This window comes from Phacochoerus africanus, chromosome 15, assembly GCF_016906955.1.
Source record: "Phacochoerus africanus isolate WHEZ1 chromosome 15, ROS_Pafr_v1, whole genome shotgun sequence".
NCBI classification, from domain to species: domain Eukaryota; kingdom Metazoa; phylum Chordata; class Mammalia; order Artiodactyla; family Suidae; genus Phacochoerus; species Phacochoerus africanus.
Genome location: NC_062558.1, coordinates 28,234,188 through 28,251,588, shown reverse-complemented (window position 1 = coordinate 28,251,588; position 17,401 = coordinate 28,234,188). Strand labels below are relative to the sequence as shown.

Genomic DNA, 17,401 nt, shown 5'->3' with positions numbered 1-17,401 from the left:
ATGGCAAAACAACCAACATTTTAGGTAAAACCGAAATGCCCAATTGTACTTCTATTTTTGGTGCTTTTTGCCTAATGAATGTCACTTTTTTAGGAGCGGATCATAAAAATGTATTAGATATAGTTTGCTCATAAAATCATCATGCCTGGTATATTTAGAATATGAAAAAGGAAAAAGGATATTAATTCTGACTTCACTGGGTGCTTGTATCTACAGAGAAGTGACTAAGCATCTCGCCTGTCTCAAGAGTTATCTTGAGAGGAAATTTGAAAGCAGAAAGGTCAAAGGCCACAGTCAAGGGACTGTCTCCTGGGAGGGAGGGGTGTGATCCTGGTTTGCTGGTTTGTGTTTTCTAAGTCCATGAAAGAGCCCAGAAAACACCTTTCCTTTTCCTTCTTTCTTCTTGCCTTCCTTTTATTTATTTTGGCCACAGTGTGCAGTGGCTTGATGTGGGATCTCAATTCCTAGACGAGGGATGGAAACCAGGCTGCAGCCAGGGCTGCAGTGGTAAAAGCACCGAATCCTAACCACTAAACCACCAGGGAACTCTCTCTTCCTTCTTTTAAACTACTCTTCTTGCTTGAGATCTAGGAAACCATGCTGCTTGTACTCCCTGACCCTCAGGGAGAATGTTCAGACTTGCCATAAATGTCTAAAAATGAAGGGAGGGACTTTTGGTGTGAATTGTGAAGGTACACCGAGAGAGAAATAAAGGACAGTTTTGTATCATCGAGAGAGTGAGGTTACCGAGCTTTTTAGGGCTGTACTCGAGGGATGTGGAGGTTCCCAGGCTAGGGGTTGAATTGGAGCTACAGCTGCCAGCCTACACCGCAGCCACAGCCACAGCCAGATCTGAGCCACGTCTGTGACCTACACCACAGCTCACGGCAATGCCGGATCCTTAACCCACTGAGCGAGGCCAGGGATCGAACCCGAAACCTCATGGTTCCGAGTTGGATTCGTTTCTGCTGTACCACAATGGGAACTCTATGTGTGACCTTTTTCTTCTCTTTCTTTTCAGGGCTGCACCTGTGGCATATGGAAGTTCCCAGGCTAGGGGTTGAATTGGAGCTGCAGCTGCCAGCCTACACCATAGTCACAGCAATGCCAGATCTGTGCCACGTCTTTGACCTACACCACAGCTCACTGCAACACCAGATCCTTAACCCACTGAGCGGGGCCATGGATCAAACCTGCATCTTCATGGTTACTAGTTGGGTTCGTAACCTGCTGAGCCACAATAGGAACTCCCCTGTTGAGCATTTTAAAGGGATCCTCCCATTGGCTTTTTTAAAACTGTTTCTCTTGGGTACATGAGAGTTATCAAAGCTGGTTTTAATACATGGAGCCTGCCTTCAGCCCCAGTAGTTCCTAAACAACCAGGGCCACTGTTGCCATCAGCCAGTGGCTCCTGTCTGTGGCTGGACTGGTTGCAGTGGTCTGGCCTTTTCAAGGGGCCTCTGAGGGGCAGCATCCCTGTCTGGCCCCAGGATCTTGTGTGAGACCTATTGTAAGGATGGCAAAACTGAGGCCAAGAGGTTAAATGGCTGATTCAGGGGCTCCTTGCTCTGTTCTTTGCATTGTGCTTGAGGACGAGAAGCTTCCTGTCCCTCCTGCACCACTGACAGACACAGATTTGTTTGGAACGAGTGGGGTCTGGAATATTCCTCAGTGGAATATTCTAGAGCTCTAATAAAAATGGGGAAGGAGTTCCCGTCATGGCGCAGTGAAAATGAATCTGACTAGGAACCATGAGGTTGTGGGTTCGATCCCTGGCCTCGCTCAGTGGGTTAAGGATCCGGTGTTTCTGTGAGCCGTGGTGTAGGTTGCAGGCGCGGATCGGATACTGCATTGCTGTGGCTGTGGCATAGGCCGGTGGCAGCAGCTCCGATTAGACCTCTAGCCTGAGGACCTCCATATGCTGCGGGTACAGCCCTTAAAAGAAAAAAAGAAAAAAAAGAAAAATGGGGAAGCCTTGTGCTGATAAAGAGCCCTAAGTTACATTAAATGGAGAAAGCAAAGTGCAGGACAATGTCCAAATTAAAAGCCAGTACAAATAAGTATATGCTGATAGATGAGAAGTATTCCTGGAAACATACATGAGAAACTTACATAGTTGCTAGTTGCAGGAGGGAAGGGGGCCTTGTCCTGATATATATGCTTTAGACTTTTAGACCAAGCAAATTATTAAACATTAAAATAAAAAAAAATAGATCATGCGTGGGCATCGGGAGAGAGGGGTCTGACTGGGCATTTGAGCTGAAAGCTGGGTCTTGAGCTGCCCCTTGGCCAAGGAGTCCCTGAGCTCCGATCGAGGCTCGCAGGAGCTCAGTAGTGGCTGTGTATTCTGGGGACAGTCTTGCTTGGCCCTCCTTCCTTCACCATCTGCCGTGAGGGGAGCAAGGCTGGCCAGTAGCGCTCTGGCCTGGAGGGGCGGGTATCTGCAGCCAGCCTGCATCCTTTTGACCTGATCTTTGACTGTGACTCTCTAGTCTGCCTGAGGTTGGTGGGTCCCCTGTGCTCCTGATCACCAGGTGCCCAGAACCTGCAGTCCAGTAGGAGTGGGTCAGAGTTTCCTCTTTCGTCCTTGCGAATCTAGGGGGTCAGGTGGCGAGGGTGCTCAGAAGTCTGCTTCCTCCAGGGAAGAAAGCAGAGATGGACCCCTCCTGCCCGTGGGTCAAGTGTGCTGCACGTGACTCTGTGCCCTCAGAGGAAGCAGCCCAGTTCCCACTGTGTCCCCCACTTCTCCCCAGGGGACCCTCATCCAGCACCTGAAGGAACACATTCTTCACGGCAACATGACCAGCAGTGACATCATCTTCTATTACACCACGGTGAGTGTGTGTCTGTGCTGAGGGGGTGCCCTCCCTGCCCTCTGCCCCTCCCAGGACGGGCTTTGCTTCATTCAGGTAGAGAGGCTTTCATCTTTTTTTTTCCTTTTTCCTTCCTCCCTCCCTCCCTTCCTTCCTTTTGCTTCCTTTCCTTCCTTTCTTTCTTTTTGTCTGTGTCTTCCGCATGTGGAAGTTCCTGGGAGAGAAATTGAACCTGCACCACAGCAGCAACCCGAGCCACTGCCAGATCCTTAACCCGCTGCGCCACCAGGCAACTCCTCTCTTTATTTTTCTTTTTGCCTCTCCCCCAAGGCACGTGTCAGTAGCCAGAAGCACAGCCTGATCCACAGGCCATATGCACTGGGCCCCAGGCTGCGTGTGTTAGCAGCCTTTGCTGCAGGGTGCTTTGTTCTCGCTCTTTCTCCCTCCAGCCTGCTGCCTTCTTGAATTAAATTAAGGGCACCATGGTCGCTCCTTAACTTGGCCGGACCCCCTGCGTTGAACCCCGGTTGCTTCCAGGACCTGGTGCCCTGGGGAATTCTAGAGAAACCAAGGAGACGGACTGTCCATTCAGTGTCTGTAGCCTGTAGAGATGGGAATGAGAGTCGCACGCCCCGCATCTGCAGCTCAACCTGGGGGGACGGGAACTTCTCAGAAATGCCATGAGGGTTGTCCGTTCTTAGTGCAACGGAAAAGGGACTCTGTTGGAAGAGCGTTGGGTGGCATGGGAGGCAGAGTAACGCCGCTAAAGATGCCCGTGTCCTTGTTACCAGAACTTGTGAATGTGACCTGGGTAGCGCACGGGGCTCTGCAGTTGTGATTCAGTTAAGGACCCTGAGATGAGGAGACTGTCCTGCATTGTCCAGATGGCCCGGTGTGACCACAAGGGTCCTTCTGAGAGGGAGACAGGAGGGTTGGGTCAGAGAAGGAGATGTGACGGCAGAAGCAGAAGTCCGTGGCAATGCGGCCAAAGCCAAGGGATGCGGCGCCTCTCGAAGCTGGAAGAAGCAAGCAAGACCCTCCCCTCGAGCCTCCAGAAAGAACTCCCAGCCCTGCCAATGCCTGATTTTAGACATCTGACCTTCAGAACCCTCAGACAGTAAATTTAGGTCACTGGGTTTGCGGCAATTGGGTACAGCAGCCAGAGGAAGTACATAGGCAGATCACCCAGTTAGGGGATGGCTGGGCATCCAGATGCGCAGACCAGGCGGCGGGGCCTTCGGGAGGCTGTGCAGAGAACAGAGCTACCCCTGCACTGTAGAGTCTACGTGAGGTCGCTGTCCTGCTCCCAGGATGGCCTTGGTCTTGCCTGAGGCTGTTTACATACTTTAGTGTGGAATGCACATCATCCGACCAGAGTTTGAGACCAGAGCTTGAGTTCAGGCCGTTGGAGATATTTGTGACCTTGCTGAGCTCTGAGAGGTGAAAACCTAATAAGTTAAAGGAAGTATGTTTATCCCAAGAGAACAAACCCCAAATCAGCTTTTTCTGAGACTGCAAATCTCAAAAGGCTCCAGAATGATTTAGCTCCTTGTCCTGGATGGTGATTCCATGCTGAAGCCCCCGGGACCCCAGGCAGACCCAGGAAGCGGTGCTCTTGATGAGTCACCAGAGGCTGGTGGCCTCATCCCCCACGTGCCCAGCTGTAAATCAGGGGGTTGGGGTTTCTTTCAGCTGCAGCCATTCCCCGCAGCCCCTCCATCCCCATCCCCTGTCCCAACATGAGACAGTGGTGTGGGCACCGCCAGGCTCTGGCCCTGTCCACACAGGAAGCCCAGCCCTAGGGATGTTTCATGAGGAATTGCAGCTCAGCTGCCTCCCTGGGACACAGTGATTTCAAAGAACACGGTTCTGCATCGAGGGGAAGTACATGATGAAAGGGCTCAAAAATTCAGAGCAATTTTCTCAAGTGTGTTGCACTCTTCTGGGAAGCATCCTGCCCATGAAGGATTGGGCCGCTGGATATTTCCACAGAGTGTGCCAGGCACCAGCTGCAGCTTTAGACACCCCCAGCCAGGCTCCTGCTGTGTCACTTACTGACCTGCTTTAACTGCTGGACAGTGAGGTGGCCAGGATGCAATGCTGCCTGTTAAAATAGTTCCTTGATAGAAGAAACTCAGGATGTTAAAACTTAAAAAAAATGAAAAGCAACTCAACGAAACGGAACTCTGTGTGGGTCCTCTAATTCTTTACCCTGTTGGTACTAACATAGGTTGTTGTCAGGATCTTTCAAATTTTTTTGACCGCACCCTCAGCATATGCAAGTTCCCCGGGCCAGGGAATCAAATCTGAATTGCAGCTGCGGCAATGCTGGACCATTAACCCACTGTGCCACAGTGGGAACTCCCCTGTCTGGGGGTTCTTAACCACCACTTGGGTGCACTCTTTGACATGTTTTAGCACACACGTGTGCATTTATCTGTGCCATAACTTGACGGGGAGTTGCTAGGGCAAAGCATTTTGCATTTGGAACAGACATTTCTCAGCCCATTTTGGCTCAGCATCAGGCAGCTTTCTAGGGACGTGAGAGGCCAAGTGACCAGGCAGAGGGGAGCTGGCCCAGCGCTCGGTGGACACGTGCTCTTGTCTGTTTCAGGTCGGCTGGATGATGTGGAACTGGGTGGTGTCCGCTCTCGCCACCGGGGCGGCTGTGGTCCTGTATGATGGCTCCCCCCTGGTGCCAACGCCCAACGTGCTCTGGGACCTGGTGGACAGGATTGGGTAGGTACCTGGGATGCCCTGAGATCTGGGTGCCATTTCTGGAATGCTCTGCTTGGTTCTCTCCCTCTTGGGGGGATGTGCAAGGGCAGGGGAGCTACCAGGAGCAGGTGAAGTTGTCCAGGAGAGTGGGAAGGGACCAGCGCCCCTGTCAGGGACCTCGGGGACTCCCCACCCCTCCCTGGGCCCAGGAGTGAGCTCTGAAACCCCAGGGCACAAGGAGAGGAAACATAGTCTAGATTTTGAGAACTTCCAGAGCCACTCAGAAGAGGGGCAGACTGAGGGCTGCTCAGAGCATGATTTCACTCAGGGCCCTTCGCCTTGCTGGTGCGACAGAGCCTGATCCAGACTAAATGTATAGACCCGCTCAGGGAGAGGCGGGATCAAGATGGTGGAGGAGTAACACGTGGTGCTCACCTTCTCCCACAAACACATCAGAAAAATTATCTACAGGATTTCCCATTGTGGCTCAGGGGGTTACAAACCTGACTAGTATCCATGAGGACTTGGGTTCAATCCCTGGCCTTGCTCAGTGGGTTAAGGATCCAGCCTTGCTGCAAGCTGCAGTGTAGGTTGCAGATGCGACTTGGGTCTGGTGTTTCTATGGCTGTGATGTAGGCCAGCAGCTGAGCTCTGATTTGATCCCTAGCCTGGAAACTTCCATATACTTCTGGTGTGCAAAAGCAAAACAAAAAACTGCATGTAGAATGATAGGCACAGAACATCTACTGAATGCTGCCAGAAGACCTTAACCCCTTAAAAGGGCAAGGAAGAGAGAGACAGATGTGCTCAGGGGACAAGCGCATAACTCATCCAGGATCCTGCGGGTCCATCCCGGGGGTGTCCCCACTGTTTGGACTTGCTGCCCCAGGGCTGGCCAGCATCCTACAGGGTCTTCTCAGACCCACGGGTGTGTTCCCAGGTGTCCCACTGGTGCTGCAGAAAGGCACTGCTGCCTCCCGCAGTCCTGTAACCGCTCTCTGCTTGGTTGGAAGGCAAGCTGGAACCCTGACGACAGAGGCAGCCACCAGTTAAAGTGGAGTGTGGGGGGAAGGGGACGTGGCCATGTGTCTCCTCTGTCCCCCTCCTCCTCATTGTGAGAAACTGTCAGAAGACTCTGTTTCATTATACGTTTTTTGCTGATGAATTAATCATAACCGCAGTACCCTCTCGCCACTGTGGTTGGTGGCCACTCTGGGCCTAATGATCGTGTTTCCTGAAATGAGAATGTGGAAGCTGGCCGGGCTCCTGGGGCCTGGAAGTCAGCCACGCTCCGAAACGTTCTAATTACTTTACGTTCACAGTGGGGAAATAGAAGGAGCCACTGATGTGGCTTAAATCCTTGGCCATTAATATTTTAAATATAACTTCGGCCTGGGTAATATTTAAATCCTGACATTTGGCTCACGATATTAGTGAGGAAGGTTATCTCCTAATGAGATTGTTTCCAGCGGAAAGGTTAATCAAATCCCTGGGAACCTAGACGGCTTGAAGACCTTGGCCTTTATTACCTGTAAGCTGAGCTCAGGTGGAGATAGTTCTGGGGTGTGTGCACGTGTGTTACAGGAAGAGGGATGGAGAGGAAAAGGTACATCCCTGGGGCTTAGAGCTGATGAAGGATGAAGGGCCCAGGGAGACCCAGCTCTGGCCAAGAGTATGTGCATGTGTGGGCGCACACAGGTATGTGTGTATACATCACAAATAAGGGAGCACATGTGAACACACGTGCACTTGAGCATGATGGAGCATGATAATGTGCGAAAATAGAATGTGTACCCGTATGTGTAACTGGGTCACCACGCTGTACAGTAGAAACAAAAATTGTATTGGGGAAATAACTATTAAAAAATTATAATAGTAAGTCCTGCAAAAAAAAAAAAACTGACTTAAATGCAATTTGACCCAAAGTCCTATTGGTTTGTGGCAGGAGGAATGGCTCTTCAGCACCCCGGGGCAGACAGAGTCCTTGAAGTGCTATTTCAGGGCCTCCAACTTTTTTTTTTTTGTCTTTTTGCCATTTCTTGGGCCGCTCCCACGGCATATGGAGGTTCCCAGACTAGGGGGCCAATCAGAGCTGTAGCCACTGGCCTACGCCAGAGCCACAGCAACGTGGGATCCGAGCCGCGTCTGCAACCTACACCATAGCTCACCTCAACGCCAGATCCCCAACCCACTGAGCAAGGCTAAGGATCGAACCTGCAACCTCATGGTTCCTAGTCAGATTCGTTAACCACTGAGCCACAATGGGAACTCCAGGGCCTCCGACTTTCAAAGTAACATCAGTCATTTAGGGAAGAAATCTTTGTTGATTACTATCATGTCAGCCCAGGACTTACTAACCTGTTTGATAACTGTGGGGTTATTCTGTAGACATGAACCAGATTCATGTCTACATGGATTGGACTCTTTTTTTTTTTTGCCGCCCCATGGCATATGGTGTTCCTGAGCCAGGGATCAGATCCAAGTTAGTTGTGACCTACACTGCAGCTGCGGCAATGTTGAATCTGTAACCCTCTGTGCTGGGTCAGGGATTGAACCTGTGATCCAAGGCTGCAGAGACGCCTCCGATCCCGTTGAGCCACAGCAGAAACTCCTGGATTGTCCTCTTTGTTTGGAGTGCATTTCTGGGCCTCCAGGTCTAGCCCGGAGAATGTTCTGCTTAGGATCGGGGCACAACTCTGGGGTCTTTGTCCAGGTTTGAAACTGGGCAGGCGCTTCACGTTTAGGGCGAAGTGTGTGTGTGTATGGGGCATATTCCAGGCAGAGGGAACAGCAAGTGCTGAGGTCCCAAGGGAATGAGATGGGGGTGTTGGAGAGGCTGGGAGGAGGGTCTTATGGCCCAGACATGAGGAGTTGAGGTGGGTGACTGGGATGGGAAGTGATGAACTGGATGAGGGTGAGGGCAGGGGTCCAATCTCCCAGGGATGTCTGGGCTGTGCCTACAGAGTAGGCTTTTGAGTGAATCGGGCACCATTGGGGCATGCGAGCCAGGGGAGCTGTGACATCCTTTTCATGAGCCATGGGGTTGAGGGCAGATTCGGGGAGACCCGGGCTCAGGCTGGTGGAGCCTTGGAGGAGCTGTGTCGGCAGGGCTGGGGCACTGCCTCCTTCTTCACGTGGTGATTCCCAGCAGCACTCACTAAAAATACTCAGTGCCGAGCACCCACGCAGGGGCTCCCGCACGTCGTGAACTCTTTCTGAAAGCATCTTATGTCAGCTCTGGAGGCAGAGGGGGAGCCCTCGCCATTTCTTTAGAATAGCATGCCTGTGGCCCACCATCTCTGTCTTTATACTTTGCCACGGTCACGGTTTGCCGAGAGACACCTGTGACTTAAAACGCATCAGGAAAAGGAGGCAGAGGGGGGATGAGCAAAATCAAGTTTTGAGCGGTGTGATTGGTCATTGGAGATCTCTGTACCCAGGGCTGGGGATGGTCACTGCTGCCCATCAGAAGGTGATGGGAACCCTGGTCTTGTGTTAAAGGGTAGATATTCCCGAAGTGGGCGACGCCTTAATCCTAGAGGAGACCTTGAATCAGGTCTGTCTTGAATCAGACTGTCTGAGCTTATGAAATAAGCAAAGGTGGAAAGTGGGGGGGCGGCCTGCGTATTTCCTGTTCCCCACAATCTCCCAGTTCCCAAAACAGCCGTCATCAGGGCACAGCGACCCTGGAGGTGCCTGAGATTTTAGTGCTGGCAGTGAAGAGAATAAAGGGACAGGTGGCACGAAAGAGAGTAGCTTTGAGCCCCCCTCCCCTCCACCTACCCCTGTTGATTCTACGCCTCCCAGCCCAGTGGGCCCTGAATCACAGGGTTCTCTGTGTCTCTGCCTCTGATAATCCTCTCCCTGAAATGATCCTGCTACCCAGGTGTGAAGGGATGGGGCTTGCTACCCCGAGGGGGCAGGAGGGATCTTGATTTTATGGCCTTCTTCAGCCCCAGGAGAAAACCTCCTTTACTTAGGGAGATAGAGCTTACCGGAAAGAAACAGAACATTAAATAACACTCTCCCCTTGAAAACAAAATGATTTATGCAAAGCATTGTCCTTCTCAGGACAGACTTGGGGATAAAGGACATTGGATTCTAAATGTTCTAAAAAAGAAGGCTGTAAGAGTTCCCATCATGGCGCAGCAGGAACAAATCCGACTAGGAACCATGGGGTTTCGGGTTCAATCCCTGGCCTCGCTCAGCAGGTTAAGGATCCAGTGTTGCCATGACCTGTGGTGTAGGTCGCAGACACAGCTTGGATCCCTCATTGCTTTGGCTGTGGTATAGGCCAGCGGCTACAGCTCCAATTAGACCCTTGGCCTGGGAACCTCCATATGCCGCAGGTGTGGCCCTAGAAAAGACAAAAATAAATAAATAAAAGAGAAGGCTGCAGTTTTCTAAGTTTCCTTCAAACATGAACTTATTTAAGAAAAGTGGACAGGGAGTTCCTGTTGTGGCTCAGCATGAGGATGCGGGTTCCATCCCTGGCCTTGCTCAGTAGGTTAAGGATCCCGTGTTGCCACAAGCTGCAGTGTGGGTCACAGATGTGGCTCAGAGCTGGTGTTGCTGTGGCTGTGGCATAGGCCGGCAGCTGCAGCTCTGATTTGACCCCTAGCCTGGAAACTTCCATATATCACAGGTGCGGCCCTAAAAAGAAAAAGGAAGGGGGATGGGTCTGAAATTTCAAGCATGGCATCTTTTCTAACCAAAGCCCCCATGGTCCTCTCCACTTCACTGGAAAATGATCATGTGAGGTCAGAATTTGAGGGGCCTGATTCTGTGGCCCCCTTTGGTCCCTCTAAGAGAAAGTCTCCTGCAATTGGGAAGATGGTGGTTTGTATACAAACAATCATTTAAGTAGAGCCAGATGTTTAAGAGAGCCCAGGTGCTCTGCAGACCTGTCACTGCTGGCCCCGGAGTAAACACTGGTGTTGTAACTTTGTTTTCAACTAATTATTAAGTATTAATTTGACCCAGAAAAGTGTCGTGTCTTGGATTTTGCAAATTTGTCAAAAGTGAGTTACTAATTTGAAAACGCTTTGGTATCTGGAACATGCAAGAGCCTTGACGCGTTTCTGGTGCTTTCTTTCCCTCTCTTACCCTCAGCATCACCATCCTTGGGACGAGTGCCAAGTGGCTGTCGGTGCTTGAAGAGAAAAACATGAAGCCAGGTAAGTGTGCCTCCCAGGGTGTCTGTTTAAGGCCAAAGAAATCAGATCCACTCTGCTACCTGTTTCCTGAAAAGCCAGCCTGAGGGTATCGACTTTGGTTCTGATCTTCTGTGCTTCTGGTCCTAGTGGAAACCCATAGTCTCCAGACGCTGCACACGATTCTGTCCACTGGTTCCCCGCTGAAGGCCCAGAGCTACGAGTACGTGTACAGGTGCATCAAGAGCAGCGTCCTCCTGGGCTCCATCTCAGGTACAGCTCCCACTGTGTGCCTGTGCCGGGGAGAGGGTTCTGGAAGAACTGGATGTGGGAATCAGGCTTGGCTGCTAAGTGTGCTCCCTCTGTGACCCAGAAAGTCCACCAGCTTGAATCTATCCAAGTAAATAGATGGTGGAGTGAGCACCTATGTGGGGTCGGTTCCTTATGCTCGATAGTTCTGTTCTAGGGAGAAGCTGCAGACCCCAAGTTAGCGAATCCTGAACCACTCACAGCCAGGGATGGGGAACCTCACACACACATGCCTCACTTCATTATTATCTTAAATCCTAAACAGCTCATCCCGGCAGATTCTGTTTTCTTTGCAAAAGAGAAACCAAGTTTGGAACGTGCTAAGTGACTTGCCTGAGGCCACCCACTAGCAGGGAACAGAATGAGATGCAAATAAGATGATGCCCTGGGGATGGCGCTTCCCACCCCGCCTGTCCCCATCCCCTGGTCCTCCCCAGAGCTGCCTGGTAGGGAGGGGTTGTCTCCTGGGCCGGCCCAGTCCATCTCAGGGCAGCTGTGGGATCTTGTCCTGAGCTCCTGCCGCTGTCCTCAGGTCCCGGCTCTGGTCCTGAAGCAGTGGGAGCAGCACCTCCATTCATGGTGTTGGGCTTCCTGGAGACCTGGGGGCTGGTCAGACCTGGCCAGTCACTGCAGTGAACCTGAGTCTCCTGTTTTCATAGGAGGCATCAGCTGGTGATTCAAGGGGTTGGGAGGAGGCAGGAAGGATATGGCCCTTTGATTCTCTGTCTGAAATAATCCGGCTGCTTGTTGGGTGCATCGGACCATTTTATGCGTGTCCTGAACCCTCCTTCTTCCCATACCATTCATACACGCAGAGCGTGATTAAGGACAAAACACATTTTTTTTTTCTTATGGCCGTACCTGTGGCATATAGAGGTTCCAGGGCCAGCTGAAGCTGTGACCTATGCCATAGCTTCGGCAATGCTGGATCCTTTAACCCACCGCACCAGGCTGGGGATTGAACTCGTGCCTCCGCAGCAACCCAAGCTGCTGCAGTCGGATTCCTTTTTTTTTTTTTTTTTTTTTTTTTGTCTTTTGTTCTTTTAGGGCCGCACCAGCAGCATATGGAGATTCCCAGGCTAGGGATCTAATCAGAGCTGTTGCTGCTGGCTTACACCAGAGCCATGGCAATGCGAGATCCGAGCCGTGTCTGCAACCTACACCACAGCTCACGGCAACGCCGGATCCTTAACCCGCTGATCAAGGCCAGGGATCAAACCCCCAACCTCATGGTTCCTAGTCGGATTCCTTAACCACTGAGCCGTGACGGGAACTCCTACAGTCCGAACTCTGAAGGATTCTTTTTTTTTTGTCTTTTGTCTTTTTTTTTGTTGTTGTTGTTGTTGTTGCTATTTCTTGGGCCGCTCTCGCGGCATATGGAGGTTCCCAGGCTAGGGGTTGAATTGGAGCTGTAGCCACCAGCCTACGCCAGAGCCACAGCAACGCGGGATCCGAGCCGCGTCTGCAACCTACACCACAGCTCACGGCAACACCGGATCGTTAACCCACTAAGCAAGGGCAGGGACCGAACCCGTAACCTCATGGTTCCTAGTCGGATTCATTAACCACTGCGCCACGATGGGAACTCCCCCCCCCCTTTTTTTTTTAAGGGTTGCAGGTGCAGCATATGAAAGTTCCCAGGCTAGAAGTTGAATCAGAGCTGCAGCTGCTGGCTGAAACCATAGCCATGCCAGATCTTGAGCTGCATCTGTGGCCTACACCACAGCTCTTGGCAATGCCAGATCCTTAACTCACTGACTGGGGCCAGGGATCAAACCTACATGCTCACATCCTCCTAAATACCGGTCTGGTTCATTTCCACTAAGCCACAAGTGGAACTCCTATAGTCGGATTCTTAACTCACCTAATCTGTTTGTGCCCACACAACATCTGGAACTTCAGTCACATGAGGCCCTGCCCACCCAGTCACCTACACATGGGGACAGTTGTCGCAGGGGTTCAGGGCTGGAGGTTAACACCGCTCCCTCCTCATAGCAGTTGGGGTCTGACACCCTTTTGAGCTCCTTTGCGAAACTGGATTGTTTCCCATCCAGCGCATTCTCTCCCAAATGAGACCCACACTCCAGGGACCGCAGGGTTTTCACTTCCCCAGCAATGAAGTGAACATAAACCATAGCAAAGAGCCTTTGCACCTGACCTTCTGCGGCAGTGCCTGTGGGCAGAGCTAATAGGGCAAAGCTTCCGTTTCCCATGAATCTGAGCCTCGGATTTCATTTTGACCGCAGGGGCCATTTACTTGGTTTCTTCTCTAGCGGGATGTCCTGGTCCAAAAATAAATCACCCGGACACGGGAGGTTCGCTCCAGTTTCTAAACCACGTCCCCCTCTCCCTGGAAAGAAGCTCGCGGCCTGGGAATTTGTCAGTATTTATTTGGAGAAAGAGTAGTAGATGTTTTTCATTTGGGGTCTTCCTCCTTTATCGCTCACTCATAAAAAACATACGTAATTTGTCTTGGTCTTCGGCATTTGGAATCTCTTTTGGCCATTGTCTGCAGGTGGCACTGACATCATTTCCTGCTTCATGGGCCAGAACCCTTCTGTTCCCGTGTACAAAGGGGAGATCCAGGCCCGCAACCTGGGCATGGCCGTGGAGGCGTGGAACGAGGAAGGTGATGGCTCCAAACGCTTTCTCTTTCTGGGACTAGTGTGAGTGGTAACTTGGATGCGCTTGGCTGGGTAACTGCTTGGTGACAGTTCTCCAAAACCGCCTTGCCAGCGGATGGAGCTTGAGCCTGGTTTAACACCCACCTGGCTCTCCATAGCCTTCAGCCTGTCCAGCTGAGGTGTAAGTGTGGCCTGGAGCACAGTCGGAGGGCCTGTGCTCGGAACGCCAGGCGGGCAGTTGTTCCCTGGCATCCAAGTTTTGGAGATGGCTGCTGAGGCCACCCCTCCGCCTCAGTATCCCCGGGCCCTGACCTTGATGAGGACCTGGAGCAGGATGCCGGACACCAGGGGCAGCATGATACCATTTGTGCAAAGTTATTATTATTATTTGCTTTTTAGGGCCACACCTGCAGCACGTGGAAGTTCCCAAGCTAGGGGTTGAATTAGAGCTGTAGCTGCTGACCTACAACACAGCCACAACAATGCAGGATCTGAGCCACGTCTTCGACCTACGCCACAGCTCACGGCAATGCTGGGATCCCTGACCCACTGAGCAAGGCCGGGATCAAACCCACATCCTCATGGATACTAGTAGGATACATTTCCACTGAGCCACAACAGAAACTCCCCAAAGTTAACTTTTTAATTTTTGGCCACACCCACAGCATGTGGAAGTTCTGGGAATCAAACCTGTGCCACAGTAACCAGAGCCACAGCAGTGACAACACCAGATCCTTAACCCACTGAGCCACCAGGGAACTCCAATTTGTGCAAAGTTTAGAAACATGCAACGTGACATTTTGTTCAGAGATGCGTGTAGGTGTAGTAAAAGTATTGTAATACGCACAAGGGAATAGCACATGGCATTCAAGAGAGAGATTTGGGAGAGCGTGTCTGGAGGGAAAGTCATCTGGGGAGGGATAAGCATGGCTTCCAGTGATGCTGGGGTGAAGCTGGGTGAGACCAGCTCTGTTACTTTGTATGCACATAAGAGCTCATAGCCTAACAAAGAGGAACAGAGAGAAAGAGAGCCGGGCTGTATGGCTGTGGCTTGTGCTCAGTTTCTCTCTCATTCCTCCCCGACCAGGCAAGGCAGTCTGGGGGGAGAGGGGGGAGCTGGTGTGCACCAAGCCGCTTCCCTGCCAGCCCACGCACTTCTGGAACGACAAGAATGGCAGCAAGTACCGGAAGGCGTATTTCTCCAAGTTCCCAGGTAGGTGGGGGATGCGGGCGGACCCGCCCAGATCCCCCACCCCCCGCCCGCCCCAGTGGGGGGAGTGGGGATTTCGGAGTCTAATTCTGGATGCACCCACCATGCAGTGTCAGCCCCCTCCACCCACCACAGCCTGGGGAGGCTGCTCCTAGCTCATCCCACCCTTGGGGCTGTTACAAATTTTTGATCAATGTCTTATCTTCAGCTTGAAGCCATCATACAAAACTCCTCTAAATCTGGGTTTAGTTTGCTTTTTTTTTTTTTTTTTTTTTTTTGGTCAAAATGGCTGTACCTGCGGCATATGGAAGTTCCCAGGCTAGGGGTTGAATCAGAGCTGCAGCTGCTGGCCCATGCCGCAGCCACAACGCCAGATCTGAGCCGCATCCACAACCTACACCACAGCTCATAGCAATACCCAGTCCTTAACCCACTTAGCAATGGCAGGGATCAAATCCACATCCTCATGGTTACTACCTCAAATTCTTAACCTGCTGAGCCACAACAGGAACTCCCTGAGTTTAGTTTAATTAACCTCCCTCCATGCCAAGAGGCCCTTGGCCCCAAGCCCTGCTGCTGGGAGCTGACAAGAGCCACGGTTTGCCTGGGGGATGGCAGAGGGCCCGCTCGCTTACCCAGGATCATCTGCCTGGTCAGGGAGAAGTGGCGTGGGCAAGGGGTGTCTGGCATGGGTCACTTCCATCTCACGGCTTGTCATCTTGTCCTGGTGGAGGCAGTGGAGGAGGAGCTTCATGGTGGAATGATTGAGAGCCCGGCTGTCACCCTCCGCTCATCTTCTGAGTGATGTCTTGCCCCAGAGCAGGGAAGTCTTTTTATTTAAAGCTCTGATTCCTGCCTCCTCCTTATCTTATTTCATAAGCAACCCTGAGTTATTGCTGCTATATAATTCATAATTTAGCAAGCCTTCTGCTCTGGAGTTATTTATACTAAGGACTTGCTTTCTTCAGTCTCTAGGAAGGTAATTTGATTTTGCATGAACCACGTATGGAGAATCAGAAAGTGGCAGGTGACCATCGAGGGCAGAATTTGCCATGGATCCCTTTTGTTCCTCTACCCGGCATTGCACGCTCGCACATCTGGTAGAGCGTCCCTTGTAAAAGCCCTCGTACCTGGTGTAGCCCCCCTACCCACCCTCGAACCCCCTACCCTGTCCCCCATGCTCCGGATGTGGCCCTGCCTGCCCTGGCTACCTGCTCTGTTTAAGCCCCACCTTGGATCCTGCCAGTGCCAAGCTCTTCAGACAGACCCTGAGCTGGTCTTATTTGCTGTTTTCCCCTTTCCAGATGGCAGGGACTCAGGGCTTATTTCAGGAGGCCAGATCCTGCTTCTGAGTCATGTTCTTGGTTATTCACCCCTGGGGCACCTCCTTTGTTTATGGGCCCCATCCCCAGCCGTGTTCACCCTCAGGAGGAGGCCTCCTCCTTGCAGTTCCCTTGAGGCATAGCTTCTCTTTACTGCTCCCTTCGGGGGGTGGAGGATGTGTCCAAAGCTGGGGCCCGATCCCTCGGGTGTACTGGCTTTGCTGCGCCATGAGTGTCACCAGCCCAGGACCCAGCTGCATGCTGCAGGCCACGGGGTGGTTCAGGGCGGCTTGGCGTCAGTGTCACCTGCTTCTTTCCTCTTCCTCTGCCTTCTGTGTGCCTTGGGTTTTACCTGCTGTTTAAATCTCTGTCCGAGTGGCTGGTGCCTTAGTTCAGGCCTATGTTACTGGGACTGTTGCAGTAGTCTCCCGCCTGGTCATGGTGTTTCTCTTTATTCTGTACCAAGATGGGTCCCAGCCCCTCCAGACCAGCTCCCTCAGCCACCCTGACCACCCTCTCTTCCTAAGGCAGGCTTGTACTTTGCCTCCTACACTCAGAGGCCTCCCCTCCCCAGCCTAACTTAAAGCTCCACTGGCCTCCCCTCCCCCAACCCCCTCACATTCTCACTGCTGGGGTTGCCCTTGGCCCCTGTGAAGTCCCTCGGCCTGTGTTGGTCCATGCAAGGAGTGGCGCACTGACTGGTGCCTGTCAGAACTGGGTGTAGGGCTGACCCCACTAGAAGGTATGTCCTTGGAGGTGGGAGCTGTCTGGTCACTTCTGCTCGCAGCCCCCCATCACGCCTGTTTCTGGGCCTCGGTTGTATCTGTTGACGAGAGTTACGTTGCTGCCATACCTGCCACAGGCATCTGTCCGGGCATCTGGTCAGGACCCCTCCCCTCGGGGTGACGAACCCCTCTGCCTCCTTGCAGGTGTCTGGGCCCACGGTGACTACTGCAGAATCAACCCCAAGACTGGGGGCATCATCATGCTGGGCCGAAGGTGAGGGTCCGAGGGCCTGGGGTCTCTTCCCTGGGGCCCTGTCCCTGAGTCCCGGGCCCTGCATCTGCTCCGTCCTCCGGGCTGACTATGCCCCATCCCGGGCCCTTCCTGTGTCAGCTTCCCAGGCCTGACCCGCATTTCTGTGCCCTAGAGTGGAGGGTCGGGGGCGTTGGAGTGGGAGGCTCATGTTCATGCACAGTAGTGACGGCCCTCCCGGGGCAGGAGTGTGGGGTCACAGGATGCATACCACACC

At 52.3% G+C, this 17,401-nt stretch overlaps 1 protein-coding gene across 4 annotated transcripts in view; it reads left to right on the top strand.

Annotated features, from left to right (window-relative positions):
- The window catches only part of AACS (acetoacetyl-CoA synthetase), a 58,000-nt gene that overhangs the window by 33,683 nt on the left and 6,916 nt on the right, over window positions 1-17,401 (top strand). For all 4 annotated transcript variants that reach the window (XM_047760326.1, XM_047760330.1, XM_047760329.1 and 1 more), the window contains 7 exons: window positions 2,754-2,834; window positions 5,428-5,552; window positions 10,644-10,708; window positions 10,835-10,957; window positions 13,509-13,622; window positions 14,705-14,830; window positions 17,079-17,148. In XM_047760326.1, the coding sequence (XP_047616282.1) occupies window positions 2,754-2,834; window positions 5,428-5,552; window positions 10,644-10,708; window positions 10,835-10,957; window positions 13,509-13,622; window positions 14,705-14,830; window positions 17,079-17,148 (704 nt within the window). The remainder of the gene's footprint in view (window positions 1-2,753; window positions 2,835-5,427; window positions 5,553-10,643; window positions 10,709-10,834; window positions 10,958-13,508; window positions 13,623-14,704; window positions 14,831-17,078; window positions 17,149-17,401) is intronic.